The sequence below is a fragment of the Aptenodytes patagonicus genome, chromosome 2, assembly GCF_965638725.1.
Source record: "Aptenodytes patagonicus chromosome 2, bAptPat1.pri.cur, whole genome shotgun sequence".
NCBI lineage: Eukaryota > Metazoa > Chordata > Aves > Sphenisciformes > Spheniscidae > Aptenodytes > Aptenodytes patagonicus.
In genome coordinates, this window is record NC_134950.1 from 107,597,019 (window position 1) to 107,618,681 (window position 21,663).

Consider the following 21,663-nt stretch of genomic DNA (forward strand, 5'->3'; position numbering starts at 1 on the left):
CAAGACTACAAATCAGAAGTTACTGTGAATACAGTTCTATTATGAGAATGGAAAAAAGCTAACAAATACATGCAGATACTGTACGTGCCGTACAGCAGTACCCAATGGACTGAAATTTCAAATTAACAATAGTAGGATGAGTTCAGTACAACTATGCTTTAATGGAAGAAAGTTCACCATTTTTAGAAAGACAGTGAGGCCAAGAGAAATTCTAGACCTATAGTACACGTTTATAAAAATGCAAAGACAACAAAAGCACATTTTTGTTAGTGCTATTTTGATACCAAATTAATTACATGAAATACAACATGGTCTTCTCATACTTCATGAAGAAAGGGAAACACAAAGGTATACAGCATTTCTACCAACTACGCTACACATCTTTAGATATGAGCAACACTTCAAGTGCACACTAAAACCATTGATTACATCCATCCATTTCCTTTCAAACTCACCATTCAGAAAGTAGTAGTGACATTTATGGGTTAATAATGGCTTGTCAATAAGCATAGGATCTCCTTAAAAAAACCCTAGTATATCTATATGGTCTCTGAGAGACTTCAGTACTTCAATATAGGAACTATAAAGGAAGGCAATGCTTTGTGAAAGCATGGAATATGCTTATTAATGAAACACCCACTATTAAGATGTTTTAAGAGATAGAAGGCAGAGAAGTAGCTTTGCTTCTGGCTTTTAAGAAAAACAGGCACTCTCAGAAACATAAGTGTTTCTTTTATGGAAAATAAGTGTGAGAAAAATAGGATGTAGTTCATGTTGCAGAAGCATCATCTAGAGAAAAGAAATATAGGGTAAGATAATGAACTTAGAAAAATAGTAATATTAAAATTTATGAAGAACTGTTCCATAACAATGAATGATCAAGTTGTTCATTTGTAGTTCAATTTGCAATAGTGGCACTTCAAGTGTTGCAATGAGAAAAATATATCTAGCCAGTACTATGTCTAACTACCTCCTCCTCTCGATAATCAGTCAGCAGTGCCTGCGCATCTTGGCCAATGGACTGTGGACTGGAGGGGCTTTTTCTTCTGACTGAGCCTCGAGACTCATCAGTGATGCTCTGAATCTGGACAAAAAGGTTACCAATGACAAAAAAAAAGTCTACAGAAAAAAGGAGGTGATCATATTATTCAAAATAAAAATTGTCTTAATTGTCTTAATTTAAATAGATAAGATTTGGTATCATAGCTTGTTATAAACTTGGTTTATTTTCACAAACGTCATTTTTTTACATATACTAATGGGGCTTCTTTTGAAATGTTCAGCAGCTAGTTATGAAGTCTCTTTACAGAGATTTGTGAAAACATGAGGTGAATTGAATCCTTCAGTCTGTATGGGAACCTCAACTATTCACTTGTTTGTGAGAGTCGCATCCCTTTGTATATGTGACGATTCAGATGAATTGATTTTATTCAGTTACAATCAAAAGTATTGAAAATAAACTTAAGCAGATGAGAGAGCTGCTTTCCAACTCTAAACACTGATGTATTTCCCAGTGATTCACAAACTATAAATGTGGTCCTCACCTACATGCACCCACGTTTCTGCCAATCTTACCTAGCAGCAGCAATCTGCACAACAGCACTTCCGCTGCACAACCCAACAGAAAGTAGCGGTGGGATGGATGACCGCCTTCTCACAGCTCCAACAATATCACGGCCTGGCCCAACAGTCATTAGTCAGGGCTAGCCAGAGAAGGAAGCCAACCACCACCAGGAAGGGCGGCAAGGAAGTGAACGAGGCTCTACATTTTCTTTCATCTTTGCAGCGCTGTTGTCAAAGTCAAATAAATAAAAGTTTGGCAGTTGCACCTAAGTCTGCAGATCTTATGCTTTGCAGGCATGTGTTGTGTTTACACTCGAATAGAATAGAAGAAAATCAACCAAGTTTCTCAAAAAAGGAAACAAAAATCTGATGAGTCCCCGTGCCCCAGTTCCACGAGAAAACCCAGGGGCAAAAATCAAATAAAGTTCCATTTTAAGAAGTGACGGAAGAGGGGAGGGTGAGGGTGATTCCTCAGGGATAAGAGCATGCCTATAAGGGAAACAGCAAAAGAACGCTGTACAAAAAACAAATTCTCCTCCTTGTGAAGGTTTGAACCTCGTCTGAAGAGGTACCAGCGCAAAAGTGAGGTTAAAATACTAACTTTGATGGGAACAAGAAACAAAACTACAAGCACCATTCAAAGCTGGAATATCAGGATTACATTTGAATGACTGGAGACAGATAATGAAAACAAAAGCAGTGCTAATTTGAACTAGCGATACTAATGAGAGAAATGTTTTGGAGTTGATCTAGAGGCGATGGCTCAGCTCATTTGAGAGATGGTCAGATTAAGAAAGGGCCTGGCACGCTGAGTGCATCTACTCAACCTGTAGCTCCAGAGGAAGTTAAGGCATAACTAAACAACATTTTCTGATGAAAATACAGAAGAACAAGGTAGATTAAGATATCCTAATCAGAAACAACAGACGGATATGGCTTTTATTCTTGGACAAGGCAGGAAATAAGTACTAGATGCTCTTGGAACTATTAAGGATTTTACATCAGACCATGAAATAAATTCAACGGTACTTTGAACGTCTCAGATTTTACCCTGCCTGATATGAAGGAACAAACTGAAGCTATAATGGTGATGCATTCAGATGAAAGTGAGTAATGAAAAAAAACAAACCACCAAATCCAAAAAAATCCACACCAAACGTGGGGGAGGAGAAGAAAGAAGTGAAAACGGCCAAGCAAACAACACTCTGAAGTAGTGCAGATTCCAACCAACTCACATACAGCTGAGAAGACATTCTTTTGTCTCCACTACAATTTACATGCTATAGACTACAGAGCCTTACGTACTTGGACTACTTATAAAGCACTCATGAGGAAGTTAAATCCTTAAAAGCCTACTGTGGATTGATTAATCACTCAAACTCCACTGGAAAAATACTAGTGTTCAATAAAGAAATGAGAAAAATTTAAAAACACTGAGTAGGGAGTACAGGAGAGCTTGTTTTTTACTGAAAAGGTGTTAGGCAGTCTCAGATCAAAAGAAAACTACCATGATGCAGATGAGAAGAAAGAGGATTTACAGCAGCACATTGTTGTAGCAATACAAGGCATCTTTAGGAACCTTAAGTAAGTCCTGTGAAACGGGAAAAAGAATATTAAGGAGAGATTAAGAAAACAAACAAAAAAAGGGGACTGCACGGACTTGTAGGATTAACACCAAAAAGGCTTAGGCATAAAATGAGTTACAATTATCAGCAAACAAAAAAATCCACAAGGAACAAATACTAGTTATTTTACAAGTGAGCAGTGAACAGTAGAGATCTCTTACTTGGCATGGGAGGGAAATCACTATAAGTGATAGCAAAGCCAAAGCATTTAATACCTTTTACATCGCTAAAAAGTGTTGATACTAACAGGGTAGTTAACAGCATAAATGAGGGGGTAGAAGCACAAGCCAAAATAAAACAGAAAAAGATTTAACAGTTACAAATATTCACAAAAATACAGCTGCATGAAGCTTGCCACTACAACGTGCAAAACGCCACCAGGGACTAGTAAGGGTAGGGGAGCATCAAACGCAGCATTCCCATCTGGATATCGTAGGATTATAGGTTAGTCAGCCTAATTTTGGCTCCAGAAACAACAATTAGTTGATACATAAAACATTCAAAATAATGCAGAAACTAAAAAATAGTTGGTGTGAACAGAACAAGACCGAGTCACAAACAAAGCTAATCAGCCCAGTTGAATAATCATGAGCCTTAGCTACTGATATATGTCAAGTTTGGAAGTGCTCTGGATATATTCCACACTGATGCTCAAATGTTTTGCTGGTACGTACTTGCACTAATCTTAACAAGAACAACTCTAAACATATGTTCAAATAAAAAAGGATTTCCCCCTCTCCCCCCATTATTTTAACCTTGCAAGTGAAACCTGCTGTAGAGAAACTAACATAGAATGCAGTTTTAAAAGCTTTTGACTAGTTAGAAACTGATTAGAAGCCATGGCAAGGAAATATTACTTTCAGATTTTTCACAGAACATCTTGCCAAGCCGAAGTCCCTACCTCTCTTTCCCTTTCATTCTTTGATAGCTGCATCTGTTTTAGCATCTGAGATCGCTGTTCCATCACAAGTGTCTTCTCATATGTGAACGCAGAAATATCGTTTTCAAACTGCAAAAGAGATTGGCATTGGAAACATCAGAAGAAAAGTACTACTCAAAAGAACAATGTTTAGACAGTGTACCACATTCATTCCTGCATTCCTTCAGTCATGGATATATTTATGGCATTAGAGTAATCCCAAGCATATAACTGATCAATCATTTCTGTCTTCGTTCTTAAAGCTTCATCTTCAAACAGCAATCTCGTACAATGAACTATCCTACTATGCCAATATCAATGTGATTTTTATCTAAATTTGAGGTACTTGGGACAGACTTTCCATTGTTCTGTTCCAACTAGGCTGCAGAAATGAGAAAGGGTTGAAAGCGCTTATTTAAACTGGGTCTGCATTGCTGCCTCCTGAGCATGCGTGCACACCTGTTTCCTTAAAAACTGTCTGGAGCCACAAAATAACACATTGTCCTTTCACCAGTGAGAAGTGTTCACAAATAGAAGCATTTACAAAGAAACTCCAGCATATATTCTCACATCAGCTCAAAGCTAAAATACAACGTAAAAATCTATAGCAGCCATCAGTCTTGTCACTGACTCGTAACGTGTCTCTTATCTTTTGGAAGATTCTCAAGGTTAAATACGATCCACATAAGAAAAGAATAAATTGCGCTTCCTATACTATCTTCTGCTCAAAATCCAACCAAGGCTGAGCCTTTTTTTAATGGCACGCTGTTCATCTTCTTTTACCTCCACCTGCCACATCATTTTAGTCTTTTATATTCAGTACTCTAAACAATAAATAAATAAATAAAAGGATTTATCTTACTTCCTGGTTCAAATACTAACCAAATTTTTCATAAGTCATTTTTTTCTTAAGTAATTTAAACGATTCTTAAAATTTGCTTTATGGGCAATTAGCATGATAAATCTTTTTGATAGGTTGTTTTTATTCATTCCAGGAACTGGTGGCGGTAGAAGTTTTGAACCAGTTGACCCATCTTCTTCATCCCACTTCAGAATGAGTTTAAAAGGTTGGGTTTGGGGCTTGTGGTTTGTTTTTTGTGGTTTTTTTTGGTCTGTCTTTGGACATTATGCTAGTCACCTCTGCGTGCTGGAAATGAAGTTTTTCCTTAGTTGCCAAAAAAAGCGGGTCTAGACAGACTACAGCTTTAGTCCTGCCTCTTTACCAGTTTACGCCCAGTATTTAAAAAGGGAAAAAAGTTACAAAATTAATTTTCTCACTATTTGACTTGTGACTCTGTAGCTATATTGTCATGGCGTTCAGTGCCAAAGAGGCTGGCAATGCCAAAAACAACTGACATATTCTCACGGAGGCCTAGGGATTCCGTATTCCAGAGAGATATTCATACAGCAGTTGGAGAGACAGACATGTTCATCCTCTCTCATGCTGGATGCCATGGATTATTAGATTAAGTACATTCAGCCTTCCATTTCACTGCCTGCTAAGAATTCAACCTTTTTCCTTCCTGAATGAACTGTCTCTACGGACTAGTCCTCATAAATAAAGTAGGCATTAACACATCAAAATGGCTAACTCCACTTGACAAAACCATTAAACTCACTACCACATACACTAGCATTGTGACATGGTAAGATAACGTTGCTTTAAAAAACTTCTTGTTCTTGGTAGGACTGCAGTCTTTCCCTTTTTATAGTTGGGCTAACATCTCTTAGTTTCAAAAATGCTAAATCCATTTTCCCAAGTTCAGTCTCAGTTACACCTAAAAAAAAAATGCAATAACTTACCATTTCAACAACTTCCACTTCAGCATTCAGTCTAAGATGATATAAGAACATCTGAAGATCCTTCTTCATTTGAATGCTATTATCATCCATTTGAGCGACAGTGAAGATACGCATTTTACATTTTCTCCAAACCTATCAAAAAGATATGTTATAACAATTCGTAACACAGTGATTGCTATCACCATAGAATCATAGAATCATTGAGGTTGGAAAAGACCTCCAAGATCATCGAGTCCAACTGTCGACCCAACACCACCATGCCCACTAAACCATGTCCCTAAGTGCCTCATCTACTCGTCTTTTAAATACCTCCAGGGATGGGGACTCAACCACTTCCTTGGGCAGCCTGTTCCAATACTTGACAACCCTTTCACTAAAGAAATTTTTCCTCACATCCAATCTAAACCTCCCCTGGCGCAACTTGAGGCCATTTCCTCTCGTCCTATCGCTAGTTACTTGGGAGAAGAGACCGACACCCACCTCGCTACAACCTCCTTTCAGGTAGTTGTAGAGAGCGATGAGGTCTCCCCTCAGCCTCCTTTTCTCCAGGCTAAACAACCCCAGGTCCCTCAGCCGCTCCTCATCAGACTTGTTCTCCAGACCCCTCACCAGCCTCGCTGCCCTTCTCTGGACACGCTCCAGCACCTCAACGTCCTTCTTGTAGTGAGGGGCCCAAAACTGAACACAGTATTCGAGGTGCGGCCTCACCAGGGCCGAGTACAGGGGCACAATCACTTCCCTACTCCTGCTGGCCACACTATTTCTGATACAGGCCAGGATGCCATTGGCCTTCTTGGCCGCCTGGGCACACTGCCGGCTCATGTTCAGCCGGCTGTCAACCAGCACCCCCAGGTCCTTTTCCACCAGGCAGCTTTCCAGCCACTCTTCCCCAAGCCTGTAGCGCTGCATGGGGTTGTTGTGACCCAAGTGCAGGACCCGGCACTTGGCCTTGTTGAACCTCATACAATTGGTCTGGGCCCATCGATCCAGCCTGTCCAGGTCCCTCTGCAGAGCCTTCCTACCCTCGAGCAGATCAACGCTCCCGCCCAATTTGGTGTCATCTGCAAACTTACTGAGGGTGCACTCGATCCCCTCCTCCAGATCATTGATAAAGATATTAAACGAGACCGGCCCCAAAACTGAGCCCTGGGGAACACCGCTCGTGACCGGCCGCCAACTGGATTGAACTCCATTCACCACAACTCTCTGGGCCCGGCCGTCCAGCCAGTTTTTGACCCAGCGCAGAGTACACCTGTCTAAGCTTCCCTAGGAGAATGCTGTGGAAGATGGTGTCAAAGGCCTTACTGAAGTCCAGGTAGACCACATCCACAGCCTTTCCCTCATCCACTAGGCGGGTCACCTGGTCATAGAAGGAGATCAGGTTGGTCAAGCAGGACCTGCCTCTCATGAATCTGTGCTGGCTAGGCTGGATCCCCTGGTTGTCCCGCTCATGCCTTGTGAGCACCCTCAAGATGAGCCGCTCCATAATCTTCCCTGGCACCGAGGTCAGGCTGACAGGCCTGTAGTTCCCCGGATCCTCCTTCCGGCCCTTCTTGTAGATGGGCGTCACATTGGCAAGCCTCCAGTCGCCCGGGACCTCCCCCGTTAACCAGGACTGCTGATAAATGATGGAGAGCGGCTTGGCGAGCACCTCCGCCAGCTCCCTCAGCACTCTCGGGTGGATCCCATCCAGCCCCATAGACTTGTGAGCATCCAGGTGGCGTAGCAGGTCGTTGGCTGCTTCCTCTTGGATTATGGGGGGTTCATCCTGCTCGCCGTCCCTGTCTTCCAGCTCGGGGAGCCGAGTACCCTGAGGATAACTGGTCTGCCTGTTAAAGACTGAGGCAAAGGCGGCATTGAGTACCTCAGCCTTTTCCTCATCCTCAGTGACAATGTTCCCCCCCGCATCCAATAAGGGATGGAGATTCTCCTTGGCTCTCTTCTTGTCATTAATATATTTGTAAAAACTTTTTTTGTTGTCTTTAACGACAGCGGCCAGATTGCGTTCTAGCTGGGCTTTTGCCTTTCTCATTTCTTCTCTGCATGACATAACGAGATCCCTGTACTCTTCTTGAGTCGCCTGCCCCTTCTTCCACAAGCGGTAAACTCTCCTTTTTTGCCTGAGTCCCAGCAAGAGCTCCCCGTTCGGCCAGGCCAGTCGTCTTCCCCGCCCGTTTTTCTTACGGCGTACGGGGACAGCCTGCTCCTGCGCCTTTAAGACTTCCTTCTTGAAGATTGTCCAGCTTTCCTGGACCCCTTTGCCCTTCAGGACCGTCTCCCAAGGGACTCTCTCAACCAGCGTCCTGAACAGGCCAAAGTCCGCCCTCCGGAAGTCCATGGTTGCGGTTTTGCTGGCCCCCCTCCTTACTTCACCAAGAATGGAGAATTCTATCATTTCATGGTCGCTAAGCCCAAGACGGCCTCCGACCACCACATCTCCCACCAGTCCTTCTCTGTTAGTGAACAGCAGGTCGAGCGAGGCACCTCCCCTGGTAGGCTCACTTACCAGCTGTGTCAGGAAGTTGTCTTCCACACACTCCAGGAACCTCCTAGACTGCTTCCTCTCTGCCGTGTTGTATTTCCAGCAGACGTCCGGGAAGTTGAAGTCCCCCACGAGAACAAGGGCTAGCGATTGAGAGACTTGTGCCAGCCGCTTGTAGAACGCTTCATCCGCCCCTTCATCCTGGTTGGGTGGTCTATAACAGACTCCCAGCAGGATATCTGCCTCGTTGGCCTTCCCCCTCATCCTTACCCATAGACACTCAACCGTATCATCGTCACAATCGTTGAGCTCTAGACAATCGAAACACTCCCTAACATACAGGGCCACCCCTCCACCTCTCCTTCCTCCCCTGTCCCTTCTGAAGACTCTATAGCCATCCATTGCAGCACTCCGATCATGAGAGTCACCCCACCATGTTTCTGTGATGGCGACTAAGTCGTATCTCTCCCGCTGCACAGTGGCTTCCAGCTCCTCCTGTTTGCCGCCCATGCTGCGTGCATTGGTGTAGATGCACTTGAGCTGGGCTATCAATTTCACCCCTGGCATCGGCACGCCACCCCTAGGCTCATCTCTAGTGAGCCTGGTTTTATCCCCTTCCCCCTCTGAACCTAGTTTAAAGCCCTCTCAGTGAGCCCCGCCAATTCATGAGCCATGATCCTTTTCCCCCTGTGAGACAGCTGGACTCCATCTGCCACCAGCAGGCCCGGTGCCGTGTAAACCTCCCCATGCATAACTCTATCAAGGTGAAAGAGTATTTCATTAGAAACCCTTAGAACTATTCATTGCTAGAAAATGAAATCCCAGCCATTTTCTATTGTCCTTGCCTTGTGCTGCCGAAGGAGAAAAGGCAGTAACATCAGCATACCACCATCATGAACAATCCACCACACATCTATGTTTCCTTCAGTAAAACGTTCTTGATTTGTCGGAAATAAGTCAATGTTTTTAGCCACCAACAGTGCTTGCTGAGCTGCTGTTGTTTCTCGTACAGTGTCTGCAAGGGAAAGCAAGACATTTGATCAAGAACTTCTAGTCTTCATTCACAGCTTTTGTTTTTGTTTTAAAATCAAAAGCTTAAATCCTCCCAGATTCTGCTGAGGCAAAAGAGGAACATCCTGCATTTAATGACTAACCTGCTTTGGAGAAGAACAAGAAAAGCCATGGTTGAAGAGACTGAGGGCTGAGAAAACCCACTCCACATGAAATCAGATGTGGGGAAATAGTCAATTGTCCACTGGATGTTCAGCATCGCGTTTCCTCATGTGATGACAAATACATGCATAGTTGTATTACAAATGCATAGGAGAATGTCAATAAGCACATACCGACAAAATTCTTCCATGAGAAACGATTTTCTGTCTGCTTCCACGACTGTGGCCATGCCATCAGGACCGTGTTGTGCTTCATCCCTCCTAGACCAGCTGACTGAATCAAATAGGATATTCCATCTCTGAAATTAGGAGACACCACAATCTGGCAAAATCCTTTAGTCTTTTCTACGCCCATTAAGGCCTTAACGTTCTGCAAAAGGAAGATTACACACGAGGAAATACAGTCATCAACACTGGTAATAAACACCATAAGGAGTAACAGCACTAAATAAGACCAAAATGTTAGCTATAACGTACAACCAACATCAAGAAACCGCTGATTCCAAAAGAGCGAACATGATTCCATGACACCTAAAACCCAAAACAACCCACCTCCCCAAAAGACACCACACACAGGTTTTTCATTACTTCAATTATCCAGCCTTTTATTTCCAAAGAGGAACGAACAAGATATGAGTAAAACCACATTGACAAAGATAAATAAAGTCACATTGCTTCGGGTAAAGTCAAAACTGCTGGCTGACAAAGCACCGTATGTTTGGAATGACGAGTCCTTTCTTTTGGAATTGGAAGGGTTGGAAAAACGTGATGCCAAGGACTTCAGAAGAAGAGGCCGCCAAAGCTCCTTAAACAACTTTGATGTTAAGAGGCTGATTCTTTATCGGCTCCCAACGTTGAAAAAAAGCGTGCAGGAGACAATTGGAATCACTGGCTGAATAATGACAAGATAAACTGACTAGATTAGATCTCCCAACACCCCTTTAAGTTCAGCATGGCTCCCCTTCATTTAAACTCTGACAAACATACAGACACATAACCAAGTAGTTTAAAAGTAGCATTCAAAATGGTATCAAGGTTGACTAGGGAACATCAGCTTTGGCATTTACTATGTTTTGATGGCACGACTTTAGAAATCCCATCATTATCAATGACTTGTGTGGGAGATCAGCATGGTTTCACAGAAGGAAGAACCAGCACATCAAAGTTTGGAATTTTGGAAGCACCAGCACTCCTATCAAAAACGATCAGGAACAGATTTGATCACAGAATGCCTGGCACTGGCTCAGTGTGGCTTCACATCAGAAAGTCTGTTTAGTAGAGAAAAAAAAGTCTTCAGAGAAATCGGTAGCAAAGCTAAGAAGTCAGTCCGTGCAAACAATATCTGCAAGGGCCTATCAGTTTAAACGGATGCTTTTCTCTTTTTAAAAGACAGACAGGAGAAATCTTGATTTCCTACAAATCTTCTAGAAACATTTTCTAGTTGAAATTTTGCAAAACCAGTGAGGCCTCCAGACACTCAAACTTTTACAATTCATCTTCATTTCCATTTTGAAAGCAATAGTTTCCTCAATCTTACCACCAGCTCTGACTTTCTAGAGAACCCGGGCACTAGGTCTCCCTTAAATTCACTCCTGATCCATCTCTCAAAAATGTAGTTGACTTCAAGTTAAGCTAACTGTAGGTAACATTTCAAATCCTCACGGGTAAACAGTTTCTGTTCAAAGGTTTCCTTTGTTTTATTTCAAGGGCCTGACTGTATTCTTGGTCTTTTTTTCTACTCACACATGTTGATAATAACAGCTTAATAACAATTACTTTCACAATATATCATTGCTAGGCTTTTCCCACCACATTTTCAAGCTAATTGCTCCTCTTGGAGCCTTTTCATGTGATATCAGCTAGGCCATTTGGCTTCACACTTTGTTATTTTAAAAACCACTAGGGACAAGTCTGAATACCAAGAGGGAGGGAGAAAGAAAGAAAGAAAGAAAGAAAGCTGGGAGAAAAAGGGCAGTTAGCTTTGTTAAGTCCATTTCAACATCTCAAATGCTCATCTATTTGAGGGATACCAGGTCTGAATAAGTCACAGGCATTTTTACACAGCCTTGAAGATGACTTGGATCAGAGTAGTAGCCATTTTAACTGATACTCTTTTCAACAACACTGAAGATATTAACCAGTTCTGGAAGATGTAATGGCAACCAAAGCCTACTTCTGGAGTAGGCTTTATAGTGGTTTTCTAAAGGCAACAGATTTTCCAATAGCGTTCAATAAAATACATGAAACATGGTATTTTCTAAAAATGTTTCCCCGCTCTACAAAGTTAGGAGTAGGAGAGTTTGCGTAGGTAGGCAAATATAATTATCTATACCGAGTTACCCCAATACTGGATTAAACAGAGAAGTACACAAGTTGATTAAGACTGAACAAAAAGGGAAACTTGCTTTGCATTGAAAGTCCAAGCCGTATGAACAATGGATCTTCAGAAGCTCAGTCAATATATTACCTTCCCTTTTTCCTTCAGGGGACAATTTAAAACTAAGTTCAGGTGTTTTCAAGGGCTTCCCACAAAAATGTCTACGTATTTCCAATCGGGTAGCACAGTCAAATACTGACAAGTTGTCGGGGGGAAAAAAAAAAAAAGAGAAACATTCAAATTAAATTCAGTTGTGTTTGTAAGCACAGTTAGATGTCATCTTAAATTATGTGACAACTTACTGTTTCTTCCTACCTCATCCTACCTTCTCTGGAGATACAGGATAAATAAGAAAGGAAAAAAAAGAAGAGAAAAAGTAAAAGGATCTCAAGAAGGGTGCTGTTTACAGGTAAGCAACAGAGTAGGATTCCAGCAAGACTGCTCCTAGTCCTAGCTCTGCTATGTATTTCTAGGACAATGTAGAAAATAATATCATGTATACCTCCAGAGGATGAAATTATGCCAAACACATCTGCATTTGTTAGACAAATGTTAAGCTTTTTGTTAAATAAATCTGTTTTCTTTATAAGGTAATTTGTTAGAAATCTATCACTTGGTTTTTTCAAGACTGTAATTTGATTGTGAGCCCGGGGCTCTCAATAGTAAAGAAAATAAGAGTCTAGGAAGTATCAGCATTGTCTCATCCTATTGGGAAATTTTATAAAACATTTTGCTACACACACCAACCTATTCTTTAATATATCCTCATTCATTGTGCTGATAGTAAAAAAATTGATGTTTTATTCAACGCTTTACAACAGTCTGTTCAAATTCAAGATATGAGTTATCCAGCTTCAACATTTAAATACGAATGGAAGTTACAAGTGTTTGTAAGCTGTCTTTTACATACCTCCTCAGCTTTCTGAGTTTCTGTGCATTTATCCAAGAAGATTCCCTGAAGCACAGAGCCCACGATAGTCAGTCCTTTGCCAGCCTTCAACTGAGAGGTGAAAGAAAGCAGTCTAGGATGTTTCACCAACTGCTCACTATCCAGGTTTAACAGGACCAAAAGTTGAGGTCTGCCAAAAAAAAAGTTAAACACACACGCACATATATATAGAAAAGCAAGAAAGAATTGGAAAATTAGAATTACCAATTAATAAAATGCACATTAAGTGCTTAATTCAATGCAAAACATTCAACTGTCAAGCAAGGAAGTCATAGTTTGCAATAGCAACATCACTTCAGGTACACAATACCTACATGAGCCGCCATACCATCATTCTGAAACGCTACCTTAAAGAATAGTTTTACCGAGAAATTATTGAATCAAAATTATCACCCTTCCAAGGTCATCTAGTGCAACCTGCTGCTTAAAGTGGTTAAACATTGAATGCACACCAGATTGTTACATCTCCGTCCAGCCGGATTTTGAAAACCTCCAGAGACAGAGGTATTATCACCTCTGGGTAACCTCTTCGATGCTTGACTATCGTCATCTCAATTTTTATTTTTTCTTTCTCCATTCTATCATGTTCTCTCGTTCTCCTTCCATATACTGCTGTAAGGAGTCTGACTCCATCTTCTCAGTAACCTTCTTTTAGGTATTGGATGTTCACTAGTTAGTTACATCAGCTTTTAGACTCCCCTTAAGCCTCCTCCAAGCTGAATAAGCACAGCTCCCTCAGCCTCTCCCCACAGGAGATATGCTCCTGTGCCCCAACCATCATCTCGGTGGTCCTCTGCTGAACTCACTCCAGCTTAGCGATGCCTTTCCTACATTAGGGTGCCTAAAACTGGATGAAATAGTCTAGATGGATTGTAACGAGTGCTGAGCAAAGAGGAATATTATTTCCCAATATACTTCTCAATATACTAGCTATGCTCCTGTTGATGCAGTCCAGCGTGTCACTGCCAAGGCGCACTGCTGGCTTACTATCTACTGGGAACCACAGGTCCTTCTCACCAGAGCAGGTTCCCAGCCTTGTACCATTGCACTGGACAAGCCTGTCCCAGGTACTGGACTTTGCACTTGTCCTTCTGGACTTTCACGACGTTCTTGTTGACCCATTCCTCTACCTGCATAGGTCCTTCCAAAAGGACAGCCACACCCTTAACCGCACTGATAGCACCCCAAGTTCAGTTTCAGCTGCATACTTGAGGAGGATGCATTCTGTTTCCTTTAATCAATATCCAATCTGCTTACTTTTCCCAAACCAGCATTTTATAATTTTTCTGTCATTACTACAAATTCAAAAGAACGATGAAGAGTCGGAGTGTACTTCCTGCCTCAAAACCAGCGCAGTGTAAGATGTAACAAGAAGGTCCAGTTCTAGCAATTACATTGACACAACAGAAGGATAACTCATCTGAAACTGAAGCGATGTCAGACATTTAACAGGAATGCTCTTAGTCACCGCTACATTACATTGGTGCCTCTGAGATGCCATGTTCAGACACAGATAAAGACAGTGGCTCATGTATTCCATAGTAACTGTCTATGTGCGTCAGTCCCATGACAAATGGTAAAGTGATGCCGTTACACTGAAGGGCAACAGAACATTGCATGTGCATGCACCCAGGGATACTTTAATTATAGTCACTACTCTGTGGTAGTATCACCGTTAGTGACTATTTTTGTGCGTTCCACTGATCAGAGTTCTTCTGATTTGCATTACATGCATGAGAAGTGACAATGTGCAAACATTCTTTTGTTTTTAAATGCTAAGTAATTTTTTGTGTTGGCTTTGAGAAAATTGGTAGTTTAACAAGTAAAAAGAATACATTGCAAAAATAGTAATGGACACCTAACCCCATTACATACAAATGGACAGCAAACATGAGATTTTGTTTTAATGATAGCTAAGCAATTTAGAAAGTGTTACTATTAAATAAAGCTATATAAAAAAGATTGCCACAAAAAATGAATTTAAACAAATAATGGATCCTCTGTGTATTTATACAATGTACATCAGAGGGATCATATATATATATAAGCAAAAAAATCTTATGGAATTGCAGCATTATTTCTTACAGAGACAGTGGGACTCAATGATAACTGTTCCTTTGAATCTGAAAATCTATAAATAATCAAACATTAAAATTCTTCTGCACTTTGGAAAACTATGTCAACACCACGTGGATTTAACTTGAGTTAGTTTGCCCATATTCCCAAGAAAGTTGATTACGTGCTGACCATAAGTCACATTCTATTGCGGTAAAATAATACTATTGCATTGACATCATTGCCATGCCCAAGTTAAAACATTACTTTAATGGTGAATTTCACTTTGGCCACTAGCTTTACCAGTAATATTCCCAATAGGTTTACACATTTCAAGAATTATGTGACCTTGGAAAGCATAGGACTTACCTCCAGTTCTTGGTGTGAGGAGGACCGTCTTCAACACGAAGCAAAGCATAGCGAGCTGCATTCAGAGACAGTCCTCGGATTCCATCACCCCATTCTTTTTCCGCTCTTGAGGGTGCAGAAGAGATTCAATTAACAGGGTCCCATTTATTTATACAAATTAAGTACATTTTCTCACATGAGGGATAACGGGCATAAAAAAAATGAACTCTTTTTGCATGAATGCATGAAAAAACACTCATCTTGCATATTTAAATCAAGAATGAAGACTAACCAAGATGAAGCACTCTCAGGTCCCTTCAAGAGAACCATTTATTAAGTATTTATTAATATTTGTTATGGTCTATTTTAGTCATACTTCAAAAGCTTTTCTGTAATCACGTTAGCTACTTAAGTTGCTTTTAAGCACTAGAATGAATAAGTGAGGGCTACTTAAAAGGAATTGTTTTAAAGCAGCAGAATGAATAAGTGAAACTTGATTTTGTATGGATTAGTGTGTTATATCTTCCCCCCCAACACCACCACTATAGCTTTCTCCACTTCCTTTCCTTCCCAGCTTCTCTCCCAGATGAGCCTAAAAAGCTTTATCCACCCTCCCGACCACTTTCAATCTCCCTACATTTTCCACTCCTCTTTCTCCCAATACAAAGCCATGCTATATGCCAGGTGGCCAACCAAATAAGAACGAACTGCTAGGCTAACACATTGTTCTCCTTTGTGGGGATTCTACTACGGCAAGGGGTCCATCTCCCTTGCCCTCCCTCCCTCTTATTCATGAATTCTCACTGAACTTTGTTACCTCTAGCCTTCTTTCGAAATTTAGATGAAATAAGCCAAACTGACTTCAAAAGCTATTAAGGAACAACATGGCAATTAACACATACATGATTGTGCTGTTAGGGTAAGTTTCTTTTACCTAGTTATCCAAAAATTCAAATAAAACCTGAGATTTTCTCCAGACACCAGTTTTTAGGACATTTCAGTGCGAGTTTCTCCCCACTGCCAAATTAGCCCCTGCGTTTGTAAAGGCAGGGAGAAGAGAAGTTAAGTTTCTGCAAAAAAGAGTCTCTTTCTACAGGGTAGGTGTGCTGGCTATGTGCCAACATTTATATAGTCTGTATAAGAATTTGGATGTACATATAGTTTTATGTATGTGCATACCTACATACACACATACAAGCAGAACTGTTATCATCTGATCTGACTTCCTGGCTAAAATAGGCAAATTAATTTCCTTATAATTAACCCAGTAAATGGAGCTCTTACAATCCAGGAAGGCATCTAATCTGGAAATGGATATATTAAAGGATAGAGAACCCACAAGGTGGAGCGGTTTATACCAGCTGATCCACTTAAGACCTGTGCTTAATCACTCATCAAAACAACTGGCCTTGCTTCTATTTCCTGCTCCAAGATCTTACTATTTTTCTTGACTAGAATCTTTCAGCATTGGGTACCTTTCCTTAGAAAGGGAAAGCACACACATTACTTATCATAATCACCTTTAGTGTTTGGATATGTTGTTTAGTTGGGGGGGTGGGGGGGTGGGTGTTTTTTTGTTTTTGTTTTGTTTTTGTTTAAACTCAGCATGCTCTTTAAGTCTCCTACTTGCACAGCATTTCTTAAAGGTGTGGTCCCGCATGTGTCCCTTGTCAAGTGCATACAATGCAAATGTAAGTTGCAATTTAAAGATTATCTAAGCCTTCAGAAAACAGATAATTTTCAGTGGGTGCTTTGGATTGTTCAGTATGATTCATTCTAAAAAGTGTTAAAGTCCACACAAGAGAGTAGAGTTTTTGGGCTTTAGCACAAGTTAATAATAAGGTAATGGTTTTGTAATAGTTGCTGCTTGACATTAAAAGGTGATGTTCCTGAAGTACCAAAAACTTTACACCATAATCTCTGCTCAAATGAAAATTTCCCAGCCTTATTGGTTCTTATTTTGATTAGTTCTGGCTGTCGAGAAGTTTGGAACAGAGGTTCCAGAGAAATTAGAACCTGAAAACTTAAAGCCTTTAACAGAGATGGGATCTTACCTTGTTTCAAGGAATATTCTTAATTCTATTACTTCAGTTGTATCTATTTTATACAAAAGTGCTTTTTGCTGAATGTTAAAGATATTAAATATAGAATAAATAAGATATATGGTCTTACCCTCTATATTCTATGTATTTGTATATACATCCTGCGATTAGCATGGCAATCAAAGCATAGTACCAAGAGCAAATGAACATCAAGGCAAGACATAAACTCATCCCCAGGAATGAGAGAGTCCTAAAAGAAACCATTTTTTTCCATTTTTTTAAATAGGCATGCAAACGTTCTACAAAGTCAATTTCTTATTTAAGTTAACTTCCAGAAAGGCCTTTCTTCTTCAAAGGCCATTTCATAGCTACTATACAAATAAAAATACATCATCCCAATTTTAGTTTATAAAAAAAAAATTACATTCTGAACCTTTGTGTGACATAAATAATGCAATTGAACTAGATATAACAATAGATTTACTACATTTGTCTGTTCTGAAACTCTATCAGTACCTCCAAGTAAGGTCAGTTTCAAAACACATTGCTATCACTTACTCACTGTTGATTTGAATTTAAGCTAAAAAAATTCTCAAATGGTACTAAACAACATTATGTTAATTCCATCAAAAATAGTTGATTAGTTTAAATTAAATTTGACTCAATTATATTCTCCACTTCTGTTGTGGCCTGTCTCTTAGGCAAGACGACAGGACAGTAGAAGAGAATACAGAAAAACAATCTTTCAAAGGTTATAAAGAAAGAATAACTGAGCTGAAAAAATTACAGAAGCATTTCTAGATTAGAGTTCATATGCCTGGTTTGCCCACACTATTATTCAAGATAGATGTAAGTCAGCTCAGAACTGGACAGTTTTGTGAATACTTTTAGTCACATATGACACCCCAGATTTCTTTTCACCTGATTTCCAAATTAGAGCAAGCTTTCACTGTATTGATAAAGAGTGTCGGCAGACCCAACTCTTATTTGGTACCTTCAGTTTGCTTCTTCAGCAATACAAGTACTGAGTCCAAACGCATCCAGTTTTAAACCGAAGAAATGCTTTCTACCAGTTCTGAGGACATCAATCTAAATGTAGTTTGTCTAAAAGAATAACAGCTGCTTATTCATGCTTGACTTAGCCAACCTAAGACTCTACTTTCACTCAAAAAATAAAGTCCCATCCCAATTTCGGCCAAGCAACCTGACACCTGCTTTGGCTAGAAGTGATTATGTAGTCATACAGTGAGTCAGTTGGCTCACTGATCTCTCTGGGGAAAATATAAAAAAGAATTGTTGCCAAATGGTTACAAACTCTGCTGTTACCATGTCACAACCCTTTGCTTTTCTTCTTCACCATGGTCCATCCCTTACTTCTTGCTGCCCATCTTACCCACCTGCCTTAGCTTTTAAGCTACTTTGTACCTCCTACTATACATCTTCCATGATCAGATTATTCAGGGGAGGTGGAACAAAAAAAAAAAAAAAAAAAAAACAGAGACCAAAAAGACAGCAATCCCCCATTTTCCTTCTTGATGTTGCAAATACCACTAGGTGTTTGCAGTGATAGACTGGGAGGCAGGCACTGATGTATTTGGAGGTTTAGGTGCCAAACTAGTAAGTGCTTACTGAGCATATTCAAAAAGATTTTTCAGGGCTAAACCCGTGACATTTCATTTCCACTCAATTCTTTAAAAGGAAAAATAATAAGCAACTCTTACATCCTAGAATCACTAAAGGCTCTAGTCTTCAAGGCATTTCAACACTAAAATTTCTCAATAGAGTTACTGTTAATTAAATACATATGTATTTTTCACATTTGGTTAAAAAAAAAATCAAAAAGTCCCCCAATCTTAGTTTGAAATGTTTGAACTCTTAAGCCATTAAAAAAATCTAAACTAAAAAAATACCACCCACACTTTTTGTATAATTGACCTTTACTGACTTTATCAAGTATCCACTTGTCTACTTCAGTTATCAAATGCAATGTTCAAAGCATGACATATTTTAAAAACAGTGATTGTTAAAGAGCGAACTGATGTATATTAAATGAGATTTTTTTCCTTTACAAGTTTTGGTTTTGTGTATTTTTTTGCATAACTAAAATGAAAATTGTATCAACCTTCCGTAACATTTTTATCAGTTCTCCTTATCTATATATAAAAGACAGATTTTTTTTTTCATCTTCATTCTCACATATTCAGAGATCTCTCGGCTTATAAGCAACATGAAGTGTCATCCTGTAGCCCCTTCCCAAACCCCCTACATTAGCCACCTGTTTTTGCGATCACAGCTATTACTAGCTCTATTCCAAACACATGAAAACAAACATTGCTGTTATAAGATGATTCATGTACTGCATACTCTAACTCATTTAAGTCAGAAAGGACATTTTGTTTTATTATTGCAAGAAAATCAACAATTTAGGGCTGCATAATTAGTTTTAACTCTTCTGAATAAAGGAATATTCCCTACCAATGGTAATACTTGAAACGAGGCCTCCAGTTGGGAGTCCGTAAAAGCGTCTGAACTGCACAAGCCAGATTTACAAACATATAGCACATAAGGAAAAACCTGTTAAGAAAAAAAAAAAGATCATTTTCCAATAGGAAATTAACTAGATAGATTTGCATTAAAAAGCTGAACACAACCCAAAAAAGGGTAGGAACTTGTACACTGTTCAGTGGCCAACAGAACACGACACAGATTGAATTAATACTTGCAGAATATTAGGCCTCAAAACATGGTATTAGCATAATATAGAGCCTCAAACAAAGATTTCAGAGAAAACGTAGCAAACAACTGACAATCATGGTGTACTGGTTTTGGCTGGGATAGAATTAATTTTCTTCATAGTAGCTCATATGATGCTATGTTCTGGATTTGTAATCAAAACAATGTTGATAAGACAGGGATGTTTTAGCTGTTGCTGAGCGGTGCTTACACAGCATCAAGGCCTTCTCTGTTTTTCTTGCTGCCCCACCAGCAAGTAGTCTTGTGGAGGGGACACAGCTGGCACAGCTGACCACAACAGACGAAAGGGATATTCAATACTGTATGACATCAAGCTCAGCATTAAGAGCTCAGGGAAAGGAGGAAGAAGGGGGGACATTTGGACTTAATGGTGTTTGTTTTCCCAAGTAACAGTTACAGATGAAGCCCTGCTTTCCTGGAAACAGCTAAATATCTGCCTATTGATAGTGATTGAATTCCTTATTTTGCTTTGCTTGTAATACTGAGCTTCTGCCTTACCTATTAAAACTGTCTTTATCTCAACCCATGAGTTTTCTCACTTTTACCTTTCTGATTCTCTCCCCCATTGCACTGGGGGGGAGTGAGCAAGCAGATGTGTGGGGCTGAGCTGCCTACCAAGGTCAAGCCATAACACATGGGATAAACTTCCAAGACAGTCAGTAAAATAAAGTTCAGTTCATACCCTAAAACATTAAATTGTTTTGTCTGCCTCTATTAGATGCACTTAAGCTCAAATAGCAGGAATTTTTATTTTAAAATCCAGGTTTTTAAAAGTTGAATGTATTTTTACTAGCATTCAAGAACTCTGTCATGGAAAAAGCTTTTTGTGCCTAGAAATTAGTTCCAGCCAAAATATTTTGTTGTTTCATATTATCTCCAGGATCAAATAGGAATATAACTTGTTAGAAGACAAAGTGTAGCATGTATTATTTCAAAAAGAAAAATAATTACCTCATTAATTTAAAAATAAAATACTAAGAACACAAAACACCATATTCATACTTACATTGAAAGAATTGGTGCTACGCTGTCCAATGAGGCTATCAAAATTCCTATTTCACAAATACCAGCAGTGAGAAGCAGAGCCCAAGTTGGTTCTCCATTTGCTTTTCCATGACCAAATACCTAGTTCAATTCAAGTAAACAGTAAGATTAGGGAAAGCTGTTCATTATACAGTTATGAAATATGGTGCAGATCACAAACTAACTCTAACTGAAACCAAAAACAGTCATTAGTTACAAAGGAAAATGAAGCAATCTATACTACAAAAAGCCACAAACAAAATTGCAAAAACCACACATTTCCAATATGAAAAAAGTTTACTAAAATAAGCAATGACTACAGAACATTAAAGTACTATTGCAGTTGCTGCTGAAATAATCTTAAGTAACTTAAAATCCACATGCATCAGAGATTTATGCTTAGTCTATAAAAAGCTAATATAGTTGAGGGCAGTATTTTTTGTAACATACAAAATAGGCATCAACTCAGTACTTACGAACATAAATATTGATCTTTAAAGAGGACTTAGGTAAGCCTATGATCCTGCACAGAGCCCTACCAAAAAATCATT

The 21,663-nt window shown here is 39.7% G+C and overlaps 1 protein-coding gene across 2 annotated transcripts in view; it reads right to left on the reverse strand.

Annotated features, from left to right (window-relative positions):
• LOC143156766 (solute carrier family 12 member 7-like) overlaps positions 1-21,663 on the reverse strand; it is a 70,962-nt gene that overhangs the window by 6,440 nt on the left and 42,859 nt on the right. The window contains exons 13-22 of one of the 2 annotated variants that reach the window (XM_076330707.1): positions 21,096-21,214; positions 19,811-19,909; positions 17,466-17,585; positions 15,315-15,419; positions 12,852-13,020; positions 9,739-9,934; positions 9,238-9,407; positions 5,911-6,042; positions 4,090-4,197; positions 971-1,084 (exon numbers count right to left, since the gene is read on the reverse strand). In XM_076330707.1, the coding sequence (XP_076186822.1) occupies positions 971-1,084; positions 4,090-4,197; positions 5,911-6,042; positions 9,238-9,407; positions 9,739-9,934; positions 12,852-13,020; positions 15,315-15,419; positions 17,466-17,585; positions 19,811-19,909; positions 21,096-21,214 (1,332 nt within the window). The remainder of the gene's footprint in view (positions 1-970; positions 1,085-4,089; positions 4,198-5,910; positions 6,043-9,237; positions 9,408-9,738; positions 9,935-12,851; positions 13,021-15,314; positions 15,420-17,465; positions 17,586-19,810; positions 19,910-21,095; positions 21,215-21,663) is intronic. The other variant, XM_076330706.1, reaches the window with a different exon arrangement.